A 26,790-nucleotide genomic window follows, 5' to 3' on the forward strand; every position below is an offset into this window, starting at 1 on the left:
TCGCAAGAGCTCTTGGTGTGAACGCCCCGGCTGAACAGGTTCCTCCGGTTAGGAGCCGGTGCCCACCGCCGGGGTTTTGCCACAGGGCAGCCCCCCGCGAAGCGCAGCAGGAGCAGCATCGAGAGCTGCTCGGTGTGTGCTGGCAGCCGCGGTGCTGCTTTCATCACGGCGGTGTCCAGTCCTGGGCAAACACAGGATGAGTGTGAGGAGCTGCTGCTTCTTCCCTCCTATCGGCAGCTTCAGTCTTGACTTGATTTCGGCCTTGGGTGAGACCCTGCCAAGATGAGGGCTTGAAGTAATTTTTTTTCCTGCCAAATGACTCAGAGTGGGTGTGGCGTGTCCATCTTGCTGGGAGGCTGCTGCTGGGTTCTGGATGCAGCCCAGGAATGAGGGGGCCCATCCTCACTCCGTGGCTCCCGGGATGGGGCTGCAGTGGCTGCACAGCAACCGGGGCGTGGGAGGGCAGGGAGTACATCAGGAACAGGGGCTGAGACAAGCACCAGTTGAGCCCTGGAGTGGGAGGCCAGCATGACACACCCCTATCCCCAGGGAGCTGGGCAGGGAATTTCAGACAGTTTAAGCGTTTGGTAACTGTTTTGCGTAGAGACTTTCCTCACTGGCACAGCTGGGTGTGACGCATTCTCCGGTAAGACAGGCAGGAGCATCATGTCCCTGGTCCCCCTCCGTGTGGCTGCTGCGGGCCTGGTGTGAGTCTCGTGTGGGTCACAGTGGACTCTGCCTCTGGACCCCAAGGTGCTTCCCCTTGGCGTTGCTGATGTGTGCGGTAGTCACACGTTGGAAATACAGGTGGAAAAATGACCGTGATGATTATTTCTGGCAAGTGGAAGAACCGCGATGTCTGCACGCAGAGGCTCGACAGGACACGGGGCAGTGGGGAGCAGGGAGCTGGGATGGCTGCGTCCTGCCCGAGGCCTCGCTACTGCCACTGCCCCGCTGAGAAGCACCTGCTGGGGATCGCGCTCCGGTCGTGATGTACGGGGCTGCCGCCTGCCGCTCCCCGCCGTGGGCCTCACCCGCACCCTCCCCTGCGGGTACAACACCCCCGTGGGAGGTTTCTCAGGCAGCCCCGGCGCTGGGAAGGGCACGCCCGGCTCTGCCCCGCTGCCAGGGCCCGGTCCCGGCGGGTGCAGGTGCGGGCAGGCAAGGAGGGGTGGGCGGGGGCTGAGCGGCGCCAACGGGAGCAGGTGCAGGCGGGGAGGTGCGGAGGGCAGCGGCGGTGTGGGGGGGAGGGGGTCGGGCCGGGGCGGGGCGGGGCAGGGCAAGGGGGGTCGGGGCGGTGCAGAGCGTGATGGCGGCGTGTCCCTTTGCTCCGGCCTGACGTCAGCGGCGCTGGCGCTCGGTTCCCCGGTGCCGGGGGTTCACGGCCGCGGGGGCAGTCCGGGAGATGGGGTCGGGGGTGGGGGGGAGGGGGAAGGGGGCGGGAGCAAGGGGCGGAACTACGACTCCCACAAGGCCACGCGGTCGCGCCCCACCCGCGGCAGCCAATAGGAGCGCGGCCGCCGCTCAGGCAAGGGGCACGTGGCGGCGGCGGCAGCCAATGGGAGGCGGCGGCGCCCGTAGGCCGATGGGCCGGGGAGGCCGCAGCGAACAAAAGGCGGCGGCGGCGGGCAGGGTGCGGGGCAGCGCGGGTGAGCGGCGCTCAGGTGAGTACCGGGATCGGCAGCTCCTGCCCGCCCCCACCGGGAGGGTGGCCGCGGCTCCGGTGGGGGCATCCGGGACGCTGCTGCCGCTGGGGTTCCGGCGGGAGCGGGCGAGCAGCCGCCCCGTGGTTGGGCGGCGGTGGTGCGGGGCGTGGGGGGGAGGATGTCTGCGCGCCCCTCGCTGGGGGAACGCGGGGGTCGGTACCGCTGCTCGGTGATCCCCACCGCCCCCGGCAGCTTGCTGTACAGCGGGTGGGTCCCGGGAGCCGGCCTGCAGCCCGCGGGAAGCGCCCGGGGCTTCTTCGAGTAGGGGGTTCTCAGCCGGGAGCGGAGCGGGGAGCGGCCCGGGGCCCCGCGCTCCTCCCGCTGCCCCTGACCTTGGGGCAGGCACCGCCGTCCGGCTCCAGCGGCGGCCGGAGGGTGCGGGACGGTCGGGTGCGGGCTGGGCTGCCCGGGACCTTCCGGGGGCGGTGTGTTCGCGATGAACACAGCGCAAATATTTCCTGAGAGGCTTGAGAAAGGGCCCTTGTCTGTGCCAGCAGCGGGGCCAGGCTTCGGCTCGGCGTGTTCGTTCCCTCCATCCCTTGCCCAGGAAAGCCTTTGCCAGCAGCACGCACATCCCTTCTTCAGAACGAACCCCCCTCCCCGTGCCTTGGGGTCTCTTTCCATCCTTGCTGTGATGCTCACAGGAGGGTGCACAGCCCCTGTGTCTCTTGCTCCCTGTGAATGGATCTGACAGATCCAGGAGCTGTGAAATGGCAGATTTCCAGCTTTTTATCTCTTATCTTGTTGCTTTGATAGTTCTCTTCCTTTCGTGTGGACTTTTCTCTCTGTTGTGCATCCTACATCCACTGTTTGTAGTTACCACTATTGATCCCATTTCCCTAACGGGGTTTGGAGCTCAGAATGTCAGCTCTAAGGTCTAACGCTGTTTCTCCAGCCCTGTAGTGTTTTCCCTGCAGAAGACTGCTCTGTGAACATGCACGGATCATGCTTTCCATCCTCTATCCACCACTGCTCCTTCTGCTCTGCTCGAGGTGGGACCTGGCACCAAGGGCAGCCCCAGCTGGGACTCCTGCCCAGCCACGCAGGGCAGAGCACAGTGGCCACTGCCCAATTTGCAAGTGACACAGGGAAGGAATTGAGGAACCAACTTGTTAAAGACCTTCCCCAAGGCTGCAGAATAAGGCAGCCTTTAAGGACAGGATTCCAACTACCCCACTGTGGCACTAGAGGCTCACCAGAGCCTCTCTGCTGCTCTCTCTTAGCCTTAACTCTGCTCCCCCCCTTCCTGGCTGCTGCTTCATTCAAGGTTCCCCATCTTCAGGGGACCTTCCCCAGAGCTGGGCATCCAAGGCACTCACCACCTCAGTGAGTGCACCTGCTTGCATCACACCAGAATGGTGCCAGGCATTTCGTAACACAATGTAAGGTATCTTGACCCGTGAAGTTGGCTGACTGCTGCAGGCTTCTCCTCTTGAGCCCTCTCTCTGTCCTCTGATGAAAGCACACGTGTTTGCCAGGTGAAAGCTGATGTAACTTTTCATGCTGCTGTGGGCTGAAAATACTGGCTGATCTTGAACTGTGTTAATAAGTGACCTGGGATGGAGGGAGAAGTTTGCTTAACAGCGTGGCCTTGTTGACATAATTCTTGGAAGAGATGGCATGAAATATTTACTGAAGAGGGAGTTCTTTTCTCCCAACAAAAGCATCGTTCAGGTATGACTGGAGGATGGTACTGAGCTGGCTCAAAGTAAACTGCATGGGTGAGTGCCATCTTCTGTGTGAACTGGTGAAGCTCATGGAGTTATGCTTCTGAGACCAGAAAGGGTTTAAAGAAAAACAAACTGAATCAATGTCTCTTTTTTTTCCTCCCCTTGCAGACTGAACTGTATTGTGCTGAGTAGTGCCACATCATTCGACCTCTTTGGAGGAGCCTTTACCCAGGTTCTGATGTCAAAAAACCTCTTCTTGTTTCCCCATCACTTTTTCTTTGGATTGTATAGCATTTTCCCTTCAGCTGGTCCCTGGTGTCACAGAAACAAAACATCCAGCTCTTTAATTGTTGCCACCATCACACTGGTTTTCTTGTCTGCCCCCTTCTTGAGAAGCTGCAAAGATTCTGTTCCTCCAGTTCTGGTGACCTGCAGCCCCTGGTCCTGCTTGGTGTTTGCAGGACAGATGCAGACAGTTAATGGAGTGTGCTCTGATTATGCCCCTCTGGTTGATGAGGGACTGGCACATCCAGCTAGGAATTGCTGATGCCCTGTGGATTTTTTTTTTTTCCTGCTGATCTTTTAGCTTAACATGTCAGTAAACTGAAGCAATTGTTTTGTGCTCTCTCTACCATGAGAGACAGCATTGGAACTGCAGAAAAAAATGAGTGAGGGGTATGAATCAAGACTTGCTGTCTCTGAACCATGGGCAGATAAAGGGTAGAACAGCCTCATTTCTGCTGTTCTGTTGGCATAAGGACTTGGTAATTTTTCAGCTACTGCTGTTGCAGTAATTCTCTAGGTTTTCTCTCTTTACCCCAGTAGTATTGCAAAAATGAGGTGATGAAATCAGGAGAGAAACTAGGGGAGCACCAGAATCTAGTGACATAAAGAAGGGACAGTAAAATTTGAGAGATAAGCAGCTTCACAGTGCCATGCCTTGTGCCAACATCCCTGTGTTTTGTGTCCCTCGAGTTTAAGCAATTCCATGTCAGTGTTCCAGCTGTTTTTTTTTTTTATACAGCACTCTTTAAAAAGAGTCTAGGGATGTCCTGGGTCCAGTTTCCCACAAGTACATCTTGGTCACTGGCATAACTAGCATCAGCTTGATCACTTCAATGTCTGCAATATTGTTCAGGGACTCTGTGTCACCCTGGAGAAATTAAAAACATTTAAGGTTTGGTTTTTGGCTTTTTTTAGATTAAGAATGTTTGCAGTTTTCTTATCCATCTGCTTCTCCTGCAGTGAAATGTGACACTTTTTCTCTGGGACCAGCCTTTAGCATATTGTAGAGTCAGCAGTTGATGGATTTCTAAAGGCTTTGAAAGCAAGGGTATTCTAGCTTCCTACCAGGGAAAATAAATAGCTACAGGTAACTTGGGAGCAGGAGTTGCTTTCAGAAATAGCACTGCTTTAAAACAAAAGCTGTAATGGAAAGTTTTCAGACTACAGTACAGATGCTTTACTGTTGCACGTGTGTGCTGGGAAGAGAAGGTGGCAGAGTGGTGGTTGTGGTATTTGAGTATGTCTGTGCCTGCTTGTGGAATAAGGTTGGGGTTTTTTGTTCTTGCAGCTCTGCCAGCCCAACATCCAACCACTTCTGTAGCTTTGGAAGGTCTCCCCTGTAGCCAGCCAGTGGGTGACTGACCATAAACTTTCGGTCAGAGAAGCTGGGATATTCCTTTTGACAACACTTATCTGAGACAGACAGTGCCTCATAATTAAGAAAAAAGCTATCTCTGAATCATACCATGAAACTGAGCCAAAATTAGGAGAGGACAGTTCTGCAAACCCACTTGACATTTAGTTTGCTGCAAACTCTTGTTGGTTTCCAATAGTTAAACCATCCATCTCTTGCAGCTTCCTTGCTAAAAAAGATTAAGCAGCCAAAGCAACTCTGATTTTGCCCTCCCCTGCAACTCCCCTTTGCCCTCACCTCCCTTTCTTTCTAGTCACAATCCTTATTCTGTCTTGGTTAACACCAAGAGGAGATGCAGCAAAGTTTCCCCAACCCCAGTGTCCATGTTGGGCTTACAGCCAGATTGCAGCCTACAAAAGATGATTATGCAGTAAACCCCTTTCACTCCCTAAATTGTTTGAGGTTTTCCTGAGATCTTTATTCCCACAGTATCTAGGGTTACATATTTCTAGGAATGCCAGTGAAGCAAAGCAGCAGCCTCAGAGTGCAGTTTGTGCAGGCTGCTGGGTTATCAGAGGGAAGGGTGGGCAGAGTGTGTGTCCTGCTTTTCAGGGACAGGAACAAAATGGACTTGATCTCCTTTGGTTTCTTCTCAGGAGCTTCCTCCTCTTTAGGTTCCTTAGGCTCCTTCAGCACTGGGGTAATAAAAAGAAAGTGGGGATTATTTTCACTGGACTAAATATTAGGTGCAAGTACTTAGGGCCACAAGAATCAGTTTTTAATTCTATGAAGGACCACAGGATGCTTCAGAAACATTGCCTGGTGCTGTTTTGAAATGGGAGTAATTTGGAAGCTGCACTGCAACCCTGTTGGACTTTTAAATAATAATTCTCTGGAAGCAGGAATGCTGTTTAACATCTTTTGCCCATTCTGTTTCTCCTTTTCTATTTTAATACTTGACTTGTGTTTGAAAATATGTTAGCAGCAAATTTGACTGCTATTTCTTAAGTCTAATTAACAGCTTTCAATAACAGAACTTACTTAGCCCAACCTGTTTCATGCTGGAGGCATAGAGAGAATGTTGCTTGCTTCTTACTGCTGTTTTCTGCAGAATAAATATTTTGTGTCTTTTGGGGGCTGGACCTACAAAACCTCATTGTTCCTGCTTTAGGGCAGAAGATCTTTTTCTGATGATGGGTAATTATTCCCTGGCATATTCTGTGCTTGCTGATGGGATAAATAACCCAGTTGATTGTTAGGGATTATAACCCAGCAGGTAACACAAGAAATAACTGTGGAATTTTTAAACTTTTTCTCTGTGGGTCTTAAAAGTGGTGCATTTGTGTTGTGGTGCATGGGCAGTTAGTTGGTCTTACTGAGCCATTCTAATACTTCCCTGTCCAGATACTCAGATGGAATCCAAGCTCTTTTTTTCTGTATTGGTGCTTGTCTGCTTTGCAGCTCTCCCAGAAACCATCCCCAGTGTGCTTTTGTGTTTCCTGCCACACTGTCTGTGCTTCGGGAACAGTGAGATGACCTCCAGTCACTCAGAATGCAGCACAAGCCACTGCTTGAGCTTCTCTGTCAGCAGCCTGACCCCTCAAAAATCAAAACCACTTGTTGACCTCTGACTGATCACAGGACTCAGTTCTGATGTCTGACACATGCAGACAGGTTCACTGGGATGAAGTGTTCATTCAGATGTTTACTGCAGCTAAAAATAAATGCATCTTTGATACCTATGACCTTGTTGCTTCATATCAGAAAAACACTACAGCCTTGAAATAAGAAATAATTTACTTACGTCAATTTAGAGTACACTTTTAAGAAGAAGAAAGCCATCCCCAGGAAAAGTGTGATGATAAGAATTTATTTTAAATTTATTTTTCTTAAAAAAAAACAAAACAAAACAAAATATCCCCCAAACTCTTACCTTAAATGTTTTTTTGTTGTCTTGAGCATCTTACTGTGTAGGGTGTGAAGCTTCTTCCAAGACAGATTCTGAAACAAAATAATGAAATCATGTAAATGTCCTACTTTTGGTAATATTGGCAACATTTTCCTTTCTCTTTAGAAGAAGGTTTGGGGAATTGAAAACTTGCCCACAGTTAGGTGCAGACTGGAAATGTGGCATGCTGTAAGAAAGCAAGTTGGAGAGCTTTCCTCTCCTGTTGCCTTGTCACTCCCTGTTACTGAACTGGAAGAAATGGTGTTACAAAGATCTCCCAGCAAGCCTGGGGTGCTGTAAGATTTGACATAAACTGCTTTAGCTGAGTGCTGCCCCGGGAGATGCTCCAAGCTCAGAGGTTTGGTAAGGGCACAATGGTGGCTGGGACAAGCTGCCTGGATTGTGCCTCTCCCTGCAAGGCAAGGCTGGACCAAAGCAGTGCTCAGGATAAGGGTTTTAAGCAACACAGCATAGCCCTTGTTTATCAGGTGAGTTTTGTAGACACCTTTATAATGAGGACACACAGCCCCAGCTCTGCATTTGCTTTGGTTTTGCACTGAGCCAGCGATTGGGAGTTTTCTGAGAGAAGTGAACTTGGTTCCTGATCACTTTAATCTTTTTTTTTTTTTTTCTCCATTCAGACTAGGTAGCCATGTCAGCCAAAGCCATCTCTGAGCAGACGGGGAAGGAGTTCTTGTACAAATACATCTGCACATCCTCTGCTATCCAGAACCGGTTCAAGTATGCTCGAGTCACCGCAGACACTGACTGGGCACGGCTCACCCAGGACCACCCTTGGCTTCTGAGTGAGGTAAGGAGGGTGCTGTCCCTTCCCCAGCCCTGGCTGCTCCCTGCCAGGCTCAGCATTTCGTGCTGTGGCAGGTTGTGAGCAGAGCTGTGCTCAGGATCTTTCCTGAAGGACCCTGCTCTGCAGTGCAACACTGATGAAGAAACAACCTTTGCTTCAGGGCTGCTGTGCTGCCTTCTGGGGGGGCTGGTTATAAAATTCCTTTAAGGTCTGTAAAATAGATGAGCAGAGGTATCTGCAAAGAAGAAATTTCTGATAACCATGCAGAAGGTAAAGGAGGTTAATTGACACCAGGGAGTGCTTTCTCCAGCAGTTAGGAGACTCCTGGGGTTCCTGTGTCCAAGCTAAGTGACAGGGAGAACAACTTTTTTGCTTTTTCTATGGAAGATCTTTTACATCTCTGTTTCATAGCAATGCACTTTCTATAGAGAAAAATATCCAGAGCTCTTTTAATTAGTTGTCCAAGCTGGCTCCTTTCCAGTGGCTAATTATATTAAGTCATTGGTTGGTAGGACATGAATGTTTCACAGACCTTTTACTGGCTGACTGATGGCAGCCCTGCACTGAGTAATTAAATGTTCCATACTCAACTGCATGATAGAATTGCTGGAAGATAGCAGCAGCACTGCTTCTAAAAAGACTTGCAGGATGCCAGAAAAGGCTGCAAGCATTCATCTGTCCTCCAAGGCAGAGTCCTGCCATGCTAGAAAGGGCTAGAGAGTCCAGCAGAATGATCATGATCAGCAATTCTGTGCTGCAATATGTTCTGTTCTGATTCCACACTGTACCTTGCTGAAGTTACAGGACATATCAGATGTGCAGGAGAATGGCACCTACTTCTTTTTTTAAAAAAATAAAAAGATATTTGCATGCTAGGGGTAAGTTTGTTACCTAAGAACAGCTTTACTGAGGTATATTAACAAGAGCCACTGTCTGTTTTATGTGGGGGACCCCTGGCCCTAGCCAGTCTCCTGTAGGAGGACCTTTCTTTGGAAGCAGTTGACTGCTTGCTGTGTCTCTGATAGCTTCTCCTCATAAGCCTCTTCCCACAGAGAAATATTAATTTAATGATGCAACTTGCAAAGAGAGTTTGCAAAACTGATGAGATCCTGTATGCTTTTCTGCATGATTTTTTTTTTTTTTTTTTAAGTACACGTGCCCCATCCTAACAGCTGCTTTGGAAGAGTTACCAAAGTTCATAAAAAAAAAAAAGCCAAAGCAAACTGTCATCTCACTCTGTATACTCATATCTGAATAGAAACAAGACAAAATACAGCAGAAAAAACCTGCAGGCATGTTGTACCAAGAGATGGATCTGCCACAAGATTAAAAAGATATTTGCTGTACAGAATTTCTTTAAGTTTTTGTTTGATTATCTCCAGAGAGACACTTGACCAAAACAGTTTTCTAATGCTTCTCTTTTAATCCCTCTTGCACAACCTTGTAGCGTTTGGTGGTGAAGCCAGATCAGTTAATAAAGAGACGTGGGAAGCTTGGACTGGTTGGGATTAACCTCACTCTGGATCAGGTCAAGGCTTGGCTCAAACAACGTCTGGGCCATGAGACCACGGTGAGTGCCACCTTAACAACAAAACCATAAGCCTTTTTTTTTCTGTCCATTCTGCTTGCATGATAGGAGCTGCTGCACAGATGTTTCTCATGCTCATGGTGGTTTAAAATAAATGTTATGCCAGAGCAGGTGAGAAACTCTCCCATGATTGAACATCCTGCTGGTAAATGAGCACTGATAAATGACAAACCCTGATGGAGTGCACAGCTTGGTGTCCCTGTTATTGTCCAAGTCTCCTGTGTGGTGTGGGAGCTCAGCAGGGATTTGTATTATTTTGAAAATCCTTTCCTCCTGGGAGTCAGCAGTTGATGGCTCAAGTGCTGTGTCTCATTGGTGTAGCTGCTTCACTTCAATCCCCAAGGCAGATTTAAGAAGACAAGTATAAAAATGGTCATAAAACTGTCCTCTTACTGTAGCCAACCAGTGTGTTTTGGCTGATGACTGTGTTATTTCAAGTCCTCATTTTAACTTGGAGCTGGCTTGTAATATTTATTCTCCTGGGAACAGCCCTGCAATGCTAATGATAAGGAAACTGCTGCCATCCCTGCTGCTGTGTTCCAGGAGTTCTGCTGCCTCAAGGAAACTGATGCCTGGGTCCTCCTGTGATTGATTTGCTGCTGGCTCCAGCTCCAGGCTGTGCAGCCCAGGCTGGGTGCTGTCCTGGAGGAGGATGGTTCCCCAGAAACAGGGTGGAGGGGGGCTGGGGAGGAAGGTATTTTAGAGCAGTGTTGATTAATTCTCAGAGCTTGCTTTATGCTGTCATAGATGTTGACACTGAACAAGCATTTATTGGTGGTTTTTCTGGTTTCTGCCTACAGATTGCTAATGCTAGGGGACTCCTAAAGAATTTCTTGATTGAACCCTTCGTCCCTCACAAGCAGGTTAGTACACCAAGTAAAACATTAAAAAGTGCTTTTCAGCCTATTCTTACTTGCATGTGGCATATTTGGGTTGAGCTAGTGCAGAAAGCAGAAGTTCTGGAATGTTCTGTTAAAGAGCTTGGAAAGCTCAGTGATGGGCTCAGTTGCCCCCTCCTCAGCATTGACACAAGAGCCACCTCTTCAAGGTCATCTCTGGGTGTGGCTTGCTGATTTTTGTGCTTGGGTTTGTGCAGGAGGAAGAGTTCTATGTGTGCATATATGCTGCCCGTGAGGGGGACTATGTGCTCTTCCACCACGAGGGGGGTGTGGATGTGGGAGATGTTGATGCCAAAGCTCAGAAGCTGCTTGTGGCAGTGGATGAAAAGCTCAGTGAATCGGATGTAAAGAAACATCTCCTGCAGCATGCACCACCAAATAAAAAGGAGTAAGTACAGCTGCCCAATTCCTGCCATGGCCAACCACCCAGAAGCTCCTCTCCTCTATTTCAGTGCAGTGTCCCTTCCTTCTGTTTCCCCCCAAAGCTTGCCCTCCTACCCTTCTTGCTCCTCTCAAAAACATGCCATGCATCCTAAATCCAAGTTCTTTGACTTTTTCCAAGACTCTTGTCAAACTCAAAATAAGTGTTCATGGAGCTCTGAGCCCTCACTTGACAGGAGCACTTCCAGTCTGCTGAAGTCCTGACCTCTGAGCCATTAGAGATGCAATGAATTTTGATCTTTTGTGCCAGCATAAAAGTTTGTTTTTATTTAGTAGAACTTGTGATATGAATCTGATTGCTAAATCAGAAATGTGCTCTCCTTTAGCCTAGTGTAAGAAGGTGTTCTCTTGCTATTCCCATGCACACTGCAAGCTTATCTGTAGGTCTCAAAGCTTCTTCAGTATGTCCCTTAATTAGATGCTTATAGCTAATTATCTTAATGTGAGTCCTGATTTTACCAGCCATAATGTAATCACTGATGGCACTGTTCTGGCTGAAAAAGACTGGCACTAACAGTTTGCTGCAGCCTCTTCCCCATCCTAGCTAAGGAAGCTTAGATCTGACAGTGACAGTCAGTGATGAATTTCTGTCTCTGGGGGACACTGAGCAGACTGAACATCAGCCTGATGGTTGTGAGCAACTGTGCTCTCAGCAGAGTTTGGAGTATAAGATGATTCATCAAGGTCTTCTTCCTTCCCTTGAGTCATCACCTGGGCTTCTTCCAGAAGAGATGAATGAGAATGAAAGAAATTGAGACAGAGTAGATTTGCAGATTGCCACTGATATAAATGAAGCAGAGCAGGCTGTGCTTTATATTTGGCTGCTTCAATGAATCTGTGTTTAAATTTTTTCTTTTTTTTTTTTTTTTTGCAGTGTCTTGGCTAGCTTCATCTGTGGCCTGTTCAACCTTTATGAAGATCTATATTTCACATACCTTGAGATCAATCCATTAGGTAACAAAAGTTTTTTGGGAGTGGGACTTTCTGTTCCAAAATATTGAAATGTGTACTTTATCCTTCTCTTTTTTATGTAGTTCACAACAATGCCAGGTGGCATATACAAAAGTAGTACAAAAATGACTGTGTCCTGAAGCTATTAGTTGAATAAATCAAAAATGAAGACTCCTTGCACTGTTCTCTAATTTCCTGATGGAAATGAAAAATTCTATTGAAAAGGGTGTTAAGTCAGAATTGAAACTAGAAAAATACTGTTGGATCAGAACAAAAAAGCAGCAGGGCCATGACCGTGGTCCTTGGTTAAGGGTAAGGTAAATAATCTGGCTGACCAGTGGGGAGGGAAGGAGAGCAAAGGTGACCTGGCTTTTGTAATGATCCCTGTATGGTATCAGATTTTATGAGTAAATCTGTAACAGGTCTTTGTACAAAAGAGAACTAACTTTCATTTGTTTGCTTGGTTTGTTTTTCTTGTCAAATGCAGTGGTGACTAATGATGGTGTCTACATCCTTGATTTGGCTGCAAAGATTGATGCAACTGCTGACTATATCTGCAAAGTGAAATGGGGGGATGTGGAGTTCCCCCCTCCCTTTGGCAGGGAAGCTTATCCAGAGGCAAGTACCAACCTTCTCAAGCCCACTGCACAATTAATTCCTCATTGTTTGTATGCTCATGGTATTGAGGTTTTCCAGTGGGTTTTGTTGCTGTGTTTCCAGTCAGTCCATGATGAGTTTGTGCAGAGGTTGCTGTAGTAGTTGGACTTCTCATCACACTCTGGACTGCAACTCCTTTCCATCTTGGCTGGAAACTTGTTTCAGTTCTTCAATTCAGAATTGCCTTTTTTAAATGGAGGCTTCTATTTAACTTCATTCAGCTATCTGCCAAACTTCTTTTACCTTCTAGAGGCTTCCTTGTATGGTTCTTGCCTGCACTGCTGCCCCATCAGCACCACTGGTTTTTGGTGGAGCACTGGTTAGTGACAGCCTCGTGGCAGCTGATGCTCCCTTGGTGTTCCAGTTACAGATCTGTGCAAGATCTGTGTGTGAGCATGAATCCAGAGAAAATAATCACCATCTCTCCAACTTCAAAGGAAAAATTAAAATGTTAACACATCAGTTTTCCTGAAAAGTGATGACCAAGAAGAGGCCTGCAGGCAAACTTTTTGTTGTAAAGTTACACCTGGCTGTTCCCTCTCAGAATTCCCTGGTTTTGGAGTGCTGGTTGCATAAGCACCACTTCACACATTGCCTCCCAGCAACCTCAGAAACTGTTAAAGTAGAGCTTTCTCCTTAATTGTTCTGTTACTTATTTCAAGTGACTGTCGTGCTGTCTGCAAAAGGATTTCTGTCCTGACTTTTTCATTTTAATAATTATAATTATGGGGAAGGTTTTTGTAATGTGGCCAGGAAATCCATTTAGCTGTTTCTCTCCGTGTAGCTTGCTGGATGCCAACACTTAACTCGATTTGCTCTTAAAAGGATTAGTTCAGTTTTTGTGTCTCTGAATCATCCCCTTGCAAGTCACCAGGAAGGTTATTATGGCAATGTCTTTGCTGAGAATTTTAATGACCTCTCAATGAAGTGCTTCTCAACAGGCCAGCACACTCTGAGGCAGGAACACCACATTGAGCCAAATTACAGCTCTCTTGGTGATTGCATTCTTGGCTGAGGCACAGCCAGAGAGAGTGTAGCCATGGGTGTGTTGACTTTTAAATTTCCTGTGGTCTCAGTCTCCAGACAAGGTCAGAACAAGATTCTTCAGTTCAGAGGGCATTTGATTCTGTGACTGCTCTATGTGGAACCATAAAGCCTTGGAGATACCCAGGGCTGGCTGAGCACTGGAGGAAAAGACCCGGTGTAGTACAGCTTAGTGAAACACAACCAGCAGTCAGCTGCATTTCCAAAGCTTTTCATGTGCAAACTGGAAAAACCTGCTTCTGGATCTGCACTCTACAAATTAAGTAATGTCAAATTTATTTATAGCAATCACTTGTGACTTCACCTGGAACAAGCAAGAGACAAACCAGCAGGCCTTGTAAAGACAGTATTATTTGGAGGGACTGATTTTGTTTCCAAGCAGGAGTCAAAATGTGATCATATGCTCAGACTGATCCCCTTTGAATCTGTTGCAGAGAGAATGGTGCAAGCTGTTTATATCCAGTTCAGTTTCAGTGTTCTGCCTTGGAGAACAAATAATACAAATCAGGCCTGGCCCCTGAGAGATGAAGCTTAAAAAATTGGTGTTTGTAGTTCTGCTCTCCCCTCAGCTGTGGGAGCTCTGCATGTCTTGATGGACCCTCTGGTCTGGAAAAGGAGGATGCAGAAGGAACCTGAAGTTGTGTGCTGCTCTCTTGGCAGGAAGCCTACATTGCTGACCTGGATGCAAAGAGTGGAGCCAGCTTGAAGCTCACTATTCTCAACCCCAAAGGCAGGATCTGGACCATGGTGGCTGGTGGTGGTGCCTCTGTGGTTTACAGGTAGGAGAGAAGGTTTGTAGGGTGGGGACTGGATTCACAGTGCTGGAAGGAAATAAATGATGCAGCTTCTGGAAAAGAGACTCTGCTAAAGCAACTGTTTGGGACCTATTCAGAATGAGGACTCTGCGGATTTCTTACCAAGCTGTGGAACAGTGTCCCCCAGAGATGATAATTCTGTAAGGTTGAGATATGGTTGCTTTTTGATCTGGAAAGAAACAAGCTGGCTGAAAGGTAATACCATTGCTGTGGTAGTTGCTGAGTTTCCATCATATCTCAGAAAAAAAACAAGATTAATCATGGCTGGAATCAAGAGGAGAGCAATTTTGGTTTTGGCAGACAGCATGATCTCTCTTACAATTCCCACTTTACCAGGAACTCAGAATGCTTTAAGACCTTTAGAGTGTCTCAAATTATAACTGAAGTCTTTAACTTTTTTTTTTTTTACAGTGACACCATCTGTGACCTGGGGGGTGTGAATGAACTGGCTAACTATGGGGAATACTCAGGAGCCCCAAGTGAGCAACAGACCTATGACTATGCCAAAACTATTCTGTCCCTCATGACAAAAGAGAAGCACCCTAAAGGTAAGGGAGGAAGTAAGCAATTTCAAAACTGCTCAGCTGTGAAGCTGCCTGTGTGGGGAGACAGAAATGAACAAATCTGGTATATTACTATGCTTAGATCTCTCAGAGAGAGATTTTAATGTATTGCTCTCTCTTGAGTGAAATTTTGATGGGTTTCTGTCAGCTCTTGCTTCAGAGACAGGACTTGTGGTTTTCTGGGTAGCAAATGTGGCTCAAGGGATTTTCTGAAATTTTTGTTTGACACACAGCTTTTATCTTCCAGGCTCTGCTAAACACAACTTAGTGCAAAACATTGGCTAGTCTGAACTGCAGCACTGCCTATGCTGCTTCATGATCTTACAGTACACTGTGTTCTCAGAATAGTTTTATTTATGCATATTTCTTCCCTCAGGTAAAATTCTGATCATCGGAGGCAGCATTGCTAATTTCACCAATGTTGCAGCCACTTTTAAGGTAAGTGACTGTTCAGAAAGCACCCGTGTTCATTGACCCTGAGCCATTCTCCCCAGCTCAGTGTTGTGCTGAGGCTGGCAGTGCATCTTTTCCAGGAGGTCCTGAGATGATGGGACAGGACAGACATCAGGCTGCCCAGCTCACCTGTCCTGCATGTTTCTTTTAGGGGATTGTGAGAGCAATTAAGGATTACCAAGGACCTCTGAAGGAGCATGAGGTGAGGATCTTTGTGCGAAGAGGGGGCCCGAACTACCAGGAAGGATTACGTGTCATGGGAGAAGTTGGTAAGGATCAACCACTCAGTTCTGATCTTGCATCTTCCACCCGCTGAGCCTTTCCTCGGTTAAACGCTTCGCTTTGGCAGAAGCTCATCTCGTTCCTTCACCCCAACCCGAGGCTGACTGTCATTGTATGCATCCACAGGGAAGACCACTGGGATCCCCATCCATGTCTTTGGCACAGAGACTCACATGACTGCCATCGTGGGCATGGCCCTGGGCCACCGGCCCATCCCCAACCAGCCGCCCGCCGCAGCCCACACCGCCAACTTCCTCCTCAATGCCAGTGGGAGCCCCTCGGTGAGCCCCTGCCCTCTGCTTCTCAGGAGTTGTTTTTGTAGATTCCCATAGCCACAGGGGCCATCTCCTCCTTACATGCTCCAGGACTTATCCTGGCTTCTGAATTTTTCAGACTCCAGCACCCAGCAGAACAGCTTCCTTCTCAGAGTCCAAACCAGATGACAGTGCTCCAGCCAAGAAGGCAAAGCCAGCAGCACCTCTTGGTAAGTCCAGCAGTGGAAATGAGTCCCAGCAGCTCTCTTCTGTTCCAAAAAAAGAGAATATGAAGTAGCACCATGCTTTCTCTGCCACCTGAACCTGAAATGTTTGTGCTGGGCTATGCAAGAAGTTTCTAGGTGGCAAAATGTAAAATTGCAGAGGAATCGCAGTGGAGAGAGCTCAAACCCAAAAGGCCCAAGAGCTGTGGGGAGGAGGGGAGCTGCAGCACCCCGACACAGTGTCCTGCTGCTGGGCTGACAGCAGCCAGCTCTGTCGTGTTGCTGCATGACTGATTCTCTCTTTAACAGATTCAATCCCAGCTCCAAGACCTGGTTCAGGTAGGACACGTGTGACTAGCTGAATGTGCCTGGCCTTGCTAGCAAATGATGGTTTTTAGTTCTTGGTTTTATTGCTGTTTTTATCTCAAAGTTTGCAGTGTTGTCTGGTCCTTCTCTCCTGCCCATCATATTTAGCTAACACCATATGAACTTTTCATCTGTTTTTTCAAGTGCAGATCACATACTCCTTTGCACAAAAGCTGCTTATTTCTGGGGGAGAGAGGGACAGGTCTCAAGCATTAATTTTTCTCCCCTTGCCCCCCACAGTCATTATGGAGACACCCAGACCTAGGCATGTAGTGAAAAGCTCTGTGCTCTTTGCTTTCAGAAGGAAGGAATCACTAACCATACCCAATATCTGACATTTGTTTCAAATGTGCTGTGCTTATGAGCTTTGAAGGGCACAGAAAAGTCACTGAATTAACTGAATGTTCTTGTTGCTTTATCAGTTCAGCAATCTACTAAAGCTTGTGCTCAGCAAAGTTATGGGGACTTTAAGCACTTGAGCTCTGTGCTGGATGAGAATAAACTGCTGAATCAGGGTCAAAGTAGAGTTTCAAGCCATCTCCCCATCATTAGAGGAGGAACACTAAAAGGGGACTTCCTAGTGTGGTCTCAGACAATGGCATCATCTTTCTGCTTTCATTTTTTTATTTCTATGAATACTAATATTACCCCCTTGCAAGATAAAGGATTTTTCAAGGTAGGCAGTTTCCTAATAAGTCATCTAAGCCATGAACAGGTAGTGCTGGAGAACAGTGACTGATTTCATGTTACAGCCAGAACAACAGTATCCTGTTTAATCCCCAGTGCTGTTTACCTCGGATTCAAAGCCAAAAAGAAATGAGCTGCAGACTGAATTGGGATCAGCAGCTGAATCAGCTCTTGGTTCTTAAGAGTTTTAAAGTTGACTCTGCCTGGAGTCAAAGGGAGAAGCTCAATGTGACAAGTGGTGTAAATACAGTTAAGCAAACAGTCCATCCTCAGTAGCTGAACTGTTGCCTTTCCTGTAAATCTGACCCATGAAGCCAAGTTCTGGGCCATATATAAATTCTTGGAGCCATGAGGTTTGTGTTGGATTCTGATCATTAAAAAAAACACCCTGAAAACAAAAGCTGAGTTGTGTAAAGCTCCTTTGCTTTCTTTGTCCCTTCATTTCCTGCTTTTCTTTTTGTTTCCTATCACCCTGCTGTAGTGCCCTGACAAACACAGGAAGCAAACCTCCTGTGGTTCTCCCATACTGTAGGCCATACACAAATAAATACATAAAATTCAAAGTTCCCTTCCTCTTTTAGCTTTTCAGAATAAAACTGCCTGGGAGGAATGTGAATGTCCCACGTGAGCAGAGGAAGAGGTGGTTTTCACTTCTCTCCTACACTAGTTCCCCCCCATGATTAAGCACTTGCCCATTTTGTGAAACCTAAAACCTGGTGATTTGTCTTCAGAATCCTGGGAAGGGGGATGCTGCTTCATCCACAGTTTCTTCCTTAATTTGAACAGTGTGGCTACTAAATCCTGCAGTTCACCTGTTGGGTTCAGGTTGGATGGAGGGGGAATATGCTCATCAGGGAGCCTTTGAGCCAGACATTTATCAAAGTTTCAGCTTTTGCCTTGCCCAGAGGTAGATTTTGAATGTGTTTTGGTTTTTGCCCCCCTCTCTGTGAGCAGGTAAAGCTACAACCCTGTTCAGCCGTCACACCAAAGCCATCATTTGGGGGATGCAGACACGGGCTGTGCAAGGAATGTTGGACTTTGATTACATTTGCTCCAGGGATGAACCTTCTGTAGCTGCCATGGTTTATCCATTCACGTGAGTAGCCTGTGCTGACTGCATTATCTTTCCAGCTGCTTCCCTCAAATTATTCTGTTGGCTTCCCCCTCTTATCAGGCCCTGCTCTTCTTTACTGCCCAAGTCTACATCTCTGCTTTAACACCTTCTGAGCTCCCCCCATCAGGTTGGCTTTGCAGTCTGCTTCTTGTTTCCCTCAACCATTGATTTCAGGATGCTGAAACAGCTCAGTGTAAACCACGGACTTTAAGTCCCACTTCATTCTCTTTCAGAAGGTGTCCAAATTCTGTGCCCTTCCCTCAGCAAGTGAGGAAGGTGTTATTTGCTGGCCTTTCTTTACCAGCCCACTGCCCCAGCAGAGGCAGCAAGGCTGTGCATGGTTTCTTCTATCCATCTACTGTCTGCTTGTCTGAGACATCTTGATTTGTGCCTGCAGCAGCTGGAATTTTCCCCTCCAAATATTAGCCAGAAGCAGAGCAGCTCTGCCAATAAATTAAAGCAGTCTGGCAGGCAGCAAACAAAATTCATGAAATATAAAATTCTTTTTTTTCTCACTCTTTCCTCTAGTGGCAGTAGTTTCCTAGGCAGGAAGCATGTGGATTCTTCAGTGGGATAGAGTTTTCATGCCTTATCCCTGCAGCTCATGGGGATGAGAGAGGCTGCTGGGGCTTTCAGACTGCCTTAGGAGGAACCTCCAGAGCACAGGAGGGCATGAGCTGGTTTGTTAGGGTACCCCACAAGGAGGGGTGAATCTCCCTGTCAAACAGGGCAGGTACTGAGAAGCAAAGGAGTGGCTGTCTGCCCTGCTGCTGAGACAGGGGATGGGAGCACAATCAAAGGTAGGAGGCTTCATTTCTGCTAATCAGCTGCTGTCCTGCAGAGAATTTTGCCTCGTGACAATTAAGTGCCTTGTGCTGTTAGTCTGCAGCTCTGATGAGGATTGCAGCTCTTAGAGAGGAGTAGCAACCCCTTGTAGTATTCCAGTTGTTTACTGAAGAAATGACATTAGTGATTAAAAGTTTTAAGAGATACCTATAATTATTAGATCCTTCTTGACCTTTTGGAAGAAATCAGGCTGGCAAAACTTGAAATGCTGTGGTACAAGTGACCAGTCAAGAGTCTGGAAACACAGCTGATATCTCTAGATTCTTAAATGATTGAACAGTGCAGACTTGCAGTGAATTTCCAGTTGGAGCATCTGTCATGTAGAAAAGGTACTTCCCCCCAAGTGTGGGGCAGGGTCTCACACTGGCAGAACTGGAAAGTTTGCTGTCCCCCACATTGCTCTCCCGGCTGTTCACTGCAGATACTGGTTTCCTGTTCTCCCAGTCTGGTATTTGTTCCAGCCCAGTAATGCAGCTTTGCACGCTTCTCACTCATTGCTCTTTCTGTGCCTCATTCTGTCTTCCAGCTTGGAGTAGAATTGAGGCTCTGGTAACTTCACTGTGGGAAGCTTATTCACCTTGCTGGATGCCTCTGTCCCCATTAGCCCGTCTCCTTCCATATGCTGCTCTGTTCTATACTCTGAAGAACCTTCTGCTGTTAGTATGGTCTCTTTCCCCAAGTCTGCTCACTTGCTAGTGAGTCTCACAGTCAGTCTTGGTGTCTGAGAACTGGGGCTTGTAAACCCCTCTATCTGCATGCACTGTGTATCCCTTTGTCTTTCCAGTAGCCTTAGAAGTCAAGGCTTTTTCACCTTCTCTTCTCTAGTGGTGACCACAGGCAGAAGTTCTACTGGGGCCACAAAGAAATCCTGATCCCAGTCTACAAGAACATGTCTGATGCCATGAGGAAGCACCCAGAGGTGGATGTTCTCATCAACTTTGCATCTCTGCGCTCTGCTTATGACAGCACTGTTGAAACCATGAATTATCCACAGGTGAGTGTGAGGGGCTGAGAAGAAGCCCAGCAAAAGAAGGAAGATCATGTCAGCAGGGTACCAGAGCTTCCTAAAGTACCATGGCATTAGCAAATTGGCTCGGTCTTCCAGTTTAACAGACAAATACCTCAATTCTAACCCCTTAAAGGAGGGGAGTGGAGTGCCACGGGGTGGTCGTGCAATTTGTGTAAGAGAATTCTGCACCTCTTGATTGGGAGTGGTTACTGTGGGCTGGTCAAACAGTAATGGTTTTCTTTCTCTGGATGCAGATCCGCACCATTGCCATCATTGCTGAGGGCATTCCAGAGGCTCTGACACGCAAACTGATCAAGACAGCTGATAAAAAAGGAGTCACTATCATTGGGCCTGCAACTGTAAGTTGGTGACCTTCTTTTTCTTCTCTTGTCCATCTGTCTGAATTTTCACGTCAGCTTTCTCTGAAGGATAAAATATATCCTACAATTCATTCTGTCTCATGTTTCTCACTTGAAGGTCAAGTTACTGTCTTCTGTTGCTTCTGTTACCAACAAGGCTGTCTTACAGCAATGTTCCTGGTTTCATGTAGCATGTTTTAAAGGGTTTTATATCTTCAATCTTTTTGTAGGTTGGTGGGATCAAACCAGGTTGCTTTAAAATAGGCAACACAGGAGGCATGCTGGATAATATTTTAGCATCAAAGCTCTACCGTCCTGGCAGTGTGGCTTATGTGTCACGGTCTGGAGGAATGTCCAATGAGCTCAACAACATCATTTCCAGAACCACTGATGGGGTCTACGAAGGGGTGGCCATTGGAGGGGACAGGTAGGAGTCTGCATCTTCAATAAAAACACCAATTTTTTTTTTTATTTTTTTTTTTTTTTAAGTCGGTCAACAGTTGTTAGTGATTTGGAGGAAAAAGGGCAGGCTGGCTGGCTGTTAATTTTTCTTCTTTTAGAGAAGCTTCTGAAACAAATTTAACTTCTCCCATTTTTCCTGTGTTCTACCCAGATATCCTGGCTCAACTTTTATGGATCATGTCTTGCGTTATCAGGATACTCCAGGAGTGAAAATGATTGTAGTGCTTGGAGAAGTGAGTGACACCAGTTTGCTCCTATATGAAAAATACCCAAGTGTTTTTTGGTTTTGTGGGTTTTTTTTTTTTGTTTTTGTTTTTGTTTTGTTTTTTTTTTTTTGGAACCATCTGACCCAGCTGCAGGGATGCTAAGGAGAAGTGGCAGCTATTCATACTGTTCTGGAATGTTTTAATTTTAATTTCATGCTTCTTTATTCATAATGTTCCATGATGCTTCTCTAAGCATCATAGTCTCTCTTACTTAAAACAAAAACACATGCAACAAAAAACACAAATAAGGAGGCTTTGTTCTGAGCTGTTATTCAATGAAAAAGGAGGGAAAAAAATCCAAGTAATGCTTCTGTGTGCATCTTGGAGCTGGTTTCTACAAAAGTGTGAAGTTTTAATTAAGTCAGCTTTTTGTTTTTGCAGATTGGAGGCACAGAAGAATATAAAATCTGCAGGGGTCTTAAAGAAGGTCGTATCACCAAGCCAGTGGTGTGCTGGTGCATTGGTACTTGTGCCACCATGTTCTCTTCAGAGGTATGTGTAAAAATGGGGAAAAATACAGGAATTAAGCATATATCCATGATGGGAAGAAAGAACCCAACTTTTACTTTGCCTAAACTTTCTAGAATTGCTAGCAGCAATTTTAATTGCAGAAGTTAATAAATATAAATGGTAAAAGCTTTTTGTGCTTCTGCAGTCTGGCACTGGATATTTCCAAGGGATTCTGCAGGAGTGCCCCAGATTGTAATAGCCACCTGCTTCTGGAGTGGGGATGGGAAAGATCTGTGTTCAGCAGCTTTGGAGAATGAGGGAATTCAGGGAGGCAAAATGTCAATAGAAGAACCTGGAGTGATAATAAAATGCTCTGTATTGGAGTACTGATGGCAGTTGTGATCAGGAGTTCTGTTAGCCCAGAAAAGAAGGGCAGATGTGCAGTCACTGGGTTTCCTCTGCCACCCATTTCCTGGTCACTTCTTGATCCTGTTTTACTCTGCAGGTAAAGCACTTGTATTCCTTACTGCTGTCTCTTCTTTTGTCTGTAGGTGCAGTTTGGCCACGCTGGAGCTTGTGCCAACCAGGCTTCTGAAACTGCTGTTGCAAAGAACAAAGCCTTGAAGGAAGCTGGTGTGTTTGTTCCTCGGAGTTTTGATGAGCTGGGAGAGGTCATTCAGTAAGTCACATTTAGAGGGGACAGAAAGTGTTAGGGCACTGATTCTAGCCTGGTAAAGGAATGTTTTCCTGCTTAAGGAGAGCAACTTCTACCAATTCTGGGTTTTTAAGGTCTAGATTAAGACCATCTCACCTGTATCTCTTAAAAGGACTTGGGCTAATAAATGGATTCTCTCCCTAGGTCTGTCTACCAGGATCTTGTGGCCAAAAGAGTGATTGAACCAGCTGAGGAAGTGCCTCCTCCAACTGTGCCAATGGATTACTCCTGGGCAAGGGTGAGTTGTGCCTGGTTTTTTGTTCCTTATAAACCAGACAGGATGACTGCTGGGATTCTGGACACTTATGCTGGTAAAAGTGTTTCCTGGGGGGTTTATCAGGTGCTTTATAGTGTTATCTGTGAGCTCCTCACTGGCTGTGCTGGTTTTAGGCTGTGGAAGCTGCTCTGAGGGCAAGCTTGAGGCATTGCTTTTTGACCACTGAGCCTCCTACTGCCCCTTGATTCCAATGTGAAATGTTTAAAATCCCATCTTTTTATGCTGTGATTCCAGGAGCTGGGTCTGATCCGCAAACCAGCTTCCTTTATGACAAGCATCTGTGATGAGAGAGGTCAGGAGCTGATTTATGCTGGGATGCCCATCACCGAGGTCTTCAAAGAGGAGATGGGAATTGGAGGGGTTCTGGGCTTGCTCTGGTTTCAGAGGAGGTGAGACTTTAAGCCCAGGATTCCTTTGTGTCTATTCATTGGAAATGCCACCTGTAGCCCCTTCTCTGACACCACATCAGCAATTCAAGGCTTCATGGAGTACGTTTTAGTCTTGGGGTGAAGTTTTCCCCAAGTTCTGTGGTGCATTGAAGAAATTTCTCTGCTCTAGGCCTGTTTCACACGCTCTAACCAGCATATTGTCACCTCAGCTCTGGAAAGATTGGGGAGTTTACATACATCTGCTAACCAGCCTACAGGGAACCTCCTGAATGGCAGAATTTTGCTGCCTTCATCTGCTCGTGCTTGCATTAGAAGCACTCTTGGCACTTGCTGGGATCTCTGGCTCAGCAGAACAGAATGAACAGAACTGGCCTCAAGGGGACCCCCAGGGCTCCCCAGTCAGTCTGCTGAGTGTGTGCAAACTCAGCCTACAAACCAGTCCCTCAGCTCTGACAGCTCCAGGGGAAACCAAATGAAAACCTGATTTCTGAGATGGACACTGGGATGCACTGGTGGGCATTGTGACCCTACAGCTCCCTGTCTCTGTTCTACTTCTTTGAAGCAGATGCCTAAACCAAAAGTCACTGTCCACTATAACACCAAGTATCTTGTTACTGAGTTTTTTGTTTTTCTTTTTACAATAAATGACTTCAGTCTCTTCCTTGCCCAGGTTACCCAAGTATGCCTGCCAGTTCATTGAGATGTGTTTGATGGTCACAGCAGATCATGGACCTGCTGTATCTGGAGCCCACAACACCATTGTCTGTGCAAGGGCTGGGAAGGATCTTGTCTCCAGTCTCACTTCAGGCCTTCTTACTATTGTACGTATTTAAGCTCCAGAAGATTTAGCTTTGCTACTCATAGCTCTGTCCAGGTTTTATTCCTGCTAGTTTAAGGTTTAGATTGGCTGCAGAGCCATGGACAGGTGCTACCTGTTTTCTCACACTTCCAATTTCTGTTGAATTCAAATCTAACACCTCCTTGCTCTAGGTTTAAAACCTAGTCCACTTTTCTGGTGAGCAAGACTATTTTGATGTGTCTTATTGGAGCCTAAAAATATTTGGTAGAGGCCAAATTGCAGTCAGCATTGTCCCTGTATGGCTGCCTAATATCTTCCAACACTGATAAGTAAAAATGTGAATAAAATAAACTTACTGCATTTCTCCCCACACTCCATCTCCAGTGGAGATGCAGTGGCTACATACTGACACTTGTCTTGAGCTATAAATCTCTCCCAGGTCCCTGACTTCAGTTTCAGGAATGAGAAAATAATTTTGTTCTTGTTTTGGATGTTAACTGTGGAGTCCTTGGCTATAATTTCCTTTGTGTATTGCACCCAGGGTGACCGATTTGGTGGAGCACTGGATGCTGCAGCTAAAATGTTCAGCAAAGCCTTTGACAGTGGGATTATCCCTATGGAGTTTGTGAATAAGATGAAGAAAGAAGGGAAACTCATCATGGGCATTGGACACAGAGTCAAATCTGTAAGAAAACTGTATTACTATAAACTGGAGTTTTGAGGGGTTTTGTGGTTGGTTTGTTGTTGTTTGTTTTTTTAATAAGGGGTAGGGAGAGGGGGGAAGAAAAAAAAGTAGGGGAAAAAAAAAAAAAGCAACTTTCAGAGGCAGCTAGTGACCAGATTCTCAGGACTTATAAATCCTAAACCTACAAATAGTAAAGCTTATGCCAAGTACCTGTGTGAGAGGCAACATCAATAACTGGAATGTATTTTAACTTGCAGATAAATAACCCAGACATGAGAGTTCAGATTCTCAAAGACTACGTGAAGCAGCATTTCCCTGCCACACCACTGTTGGACTATGCACTTGAAGTAGAAAAAATTACAACTTCAAAGGTGAAATGCACTATTATTTCTCTCCTCTTGAGCACTTTTTCTTACTAGGGAATAAGTGACATGGGGTTAATACTGTATTTTAATTGCAGCGTTTCATAAATTATTGTTGGATGTTGGGAGGTGAGCATCATTTGCCACTGTTAACATCTTCATGGGGCTGTGTTTTTATTTCCTGCAGAAACCAAATCTTATCCTGAATGTAGATGGCTTTATTGGAGTTGCCTTTGTTGATGTACTCAGGAATTGTGGCTCTTTCACACGGTGAGTACCTCATGGGCTGTTTCCCCTAAGGCATGGTCCTGTAAAAATGATGGGAGCTGTGTGCCAGTGCATGTGGGGCCAGGATTTCAAAAGGAATGGTGAAGGAAATGTAGCCTAGACTTGGTGGGAGGAAGCTTTCACATTAATTGGCTGTTGCTGCTGGCACTAGAGCAGCCTCAGCCTAAGACTGGTGCCTTAAATAGATCACTGTGAGGAACTGTTTATTTTCTCTTGCAGGGAAGAAGCAGATGAATATATTGATATAGGAGCCCTAAATGGCATCTTTGTACTAGGCAGGAGTATGGGATTCATTGGTAAGTTTGCCCCATTCCTGCCCCTTTCCCTCCTGCTAGGGGATGGAGAAGGAGGAGAAATTTTGTAAGATAAACCACTTTTGTTTTAGGACACTACCTGGATCAGAAGAGATTGAAGCAAGGTCTGTACCGTCACCCGTGGGATGACATATCCTACGTGTTACCAGAGCACATGACCATGTGAGAACCTGCAGTATTGCCTCAGAATGTCACTTCAAGAAGACAGAAGCCTGCACAGAGGACAGCCACAAATGGGACTTTGGTGTATAAAGGCCATTGGTACATAGACATAGAGCTGCCAGGTCAAACTGTGCAAAGCAACTGTTCTAATGAGAATAGAAACTTACTCTAATAAAAACCAAAACTCGTGATATTCCATATGTTACCTGCTGTATTTAATACTGTCTCTCACCCTTTTATTTTTTTTTTCTACTCTTGTTTCATTTTGTTTCCAGAAAAGGATTTGAACGGTTTGAGTGGAGTAGGGTGGGGGAGTTTTGCTCATAGGTGCAGTTACTCAACTTGGGGAAAATCCATTAGTCTGGTAACAAGCTCTAACTTTTTCCCAATAGAGGGGAAAGTACCCATCATTCCCAGAAGCCAGGACTTGGGCCTTTTTTTGTTGTTGTTTTTCAAGTTTTTGCTGTGTTCTCATCTTCAGTCTGACTGCATTCTGAACAGTGGGACCACTGCTGATGTATAACCAATGTTACTCAAACTCTGGTGTAGTAATTTAAAGTGTAAAGTTGTAACATACTGCTGTTAAAACTGTGAAACTACCTGTATTCTGGTGTCTGTATTTATGCAAACAACTTCTCATTAATCTTAGATTGCTGGTATATGGAATGTCACTCATGTTATCTGCAGATGCAAAAATAATCTCAGTAATAACTTCAGCGTCCTCCTTGTCTGTGTATTTTAACCTAACGCAAATAAATGATCTACTATGAATTTATTTTTCCATTTCTGGCTTCTAAAAGTTGGTTCCAAACTGTGTCTGGTAAAATGAGTGACAAGCTTGGGAACAATTTAACAAACTAAACCTCAGAGCATCTCTTCCTCAGAGTGGTGTTCTGGTTGGTTTAAAGAGATGAAAAAAAAAATCCCTCACACTTAACCAGTCCTCTTTCAGTGTGCATGGAGGTGAAATTTAGTACATCAGAGGGAAAAAAAAAAAAAAGATAGTTGATACAGCATTGTACAAGAGCAGGGGTCCTGTAGCAGGTTCTTTAGTGAACTGGAAAGGCTCACGTACAGCTCAGCTTCACGGTTAACAAGAAAAAAAACGTACCTGAGGTGGACTGAGTGAATTCCTCCCGCCAGTCCCTTGCCTGCAGCTTTCGTGGGAGAGGGGAGGAGAAAAGTCACCATGGGGAGAACTCCAGGCTGGCCCAGCCCTGCCCGTCTCTGGGGTGGGTTTGTCAGCGATCCCTCCCCTGACCGCCGCGGGGCCCTGCGGGGTTTCTCAGCCGCGCACT

The 26,790-nt window shown here is 46.3% G+C and overlaps 1 protein-coding gene across 14 annotated transcripts; it reads left to right on the forward strand.

Annotated features, from left to right (window-relative positions):
- The first annotated feature begins 387 nt into the window (after positions 1 to 387).
- Positions 388 to 26,263, forward strand: ACLY (ATP citrate lyase). Of its 14 annotated transcripts, none has more exons than XM_071728599.1 (30): positions 3,194 to 3,380; positions 3,545 to 3,608; positions 7,605 to 7,774; positions 9,219 to 9,341; positions 10,160 to 10,222; positions 10,456 to 10,646; positions 11,574 to 11,653; positions 12,138 to 12,268; positions 14,012 to 14,130; positions 14,578 to 14,714; positions 15,106 to 15,167; positions 15,334 to 15,451; positions 15,591 to 15,745; positions 15,858 to 15,948; positions 16,252 to 16,281; positions 17,950 to 18,091; positions 19,781 to 19,949; positions 20,219 to 20,323; positions 20,554 to 20,750; positions 20,937 to 21,018; positions 21,433 to 21,543; positions 22,053 to 22,180; positions 22,361 to 22,454; positions 22,728 to 22,882; positions 23,553 to 23,703; positions 24,223 to 24,366; positions 24,624 to 24,737; positions 24,916 to 24,998; positions 25,236 to 25,312; positions 25,402 to 26,263. In XM_071728599.1, exons 3-30 carry the CDS (start codon positions 7,616 to 7,618, stop codon positions 25,494 to 25,496), a joined length of 3,306 nt encoding a protein of 1,101 aa, XP_071584700.1. In that variant the 5' UTR covers positions 3,194 to 3,380; positions 3,545 to 3,608; positions 7,605 to 7,615; the 3' UTR covers positions 25,497 to 26,263. The 14 variants fall into 14 exon arrangements, with proteins under 14 accessions (XP_071584708.1, XP_071584711.1, XP_071584712.1 ...); XM_071728597.1 differs by having other exon boundaries at positions 3,195 to 3,380; positions 12,138 to 12,272; positions 14,016 to 14,130; XM_071728600.1 differs by lacking the exons at positions 3,194 to 3,380; positions 3,545 to 3,608 and adding an exon at positions 1,570 to 1,664.
- Positions 26,264 to 26,790: the final 527 nt, after the last annotated feature.

Source organism: Heliangelus exortis, chromosome 29, assembly GCF_036169615.1.
Source record: "Heliangelus exortis chromosome 29, bHelExo1.hap1, whole genome shotgun sequence".
NCBI lineage: Eukaryota > Metazoa > Chordata > Aves > Apodiformes > Trochilidae > Heliangelus > Heliangelus exortis.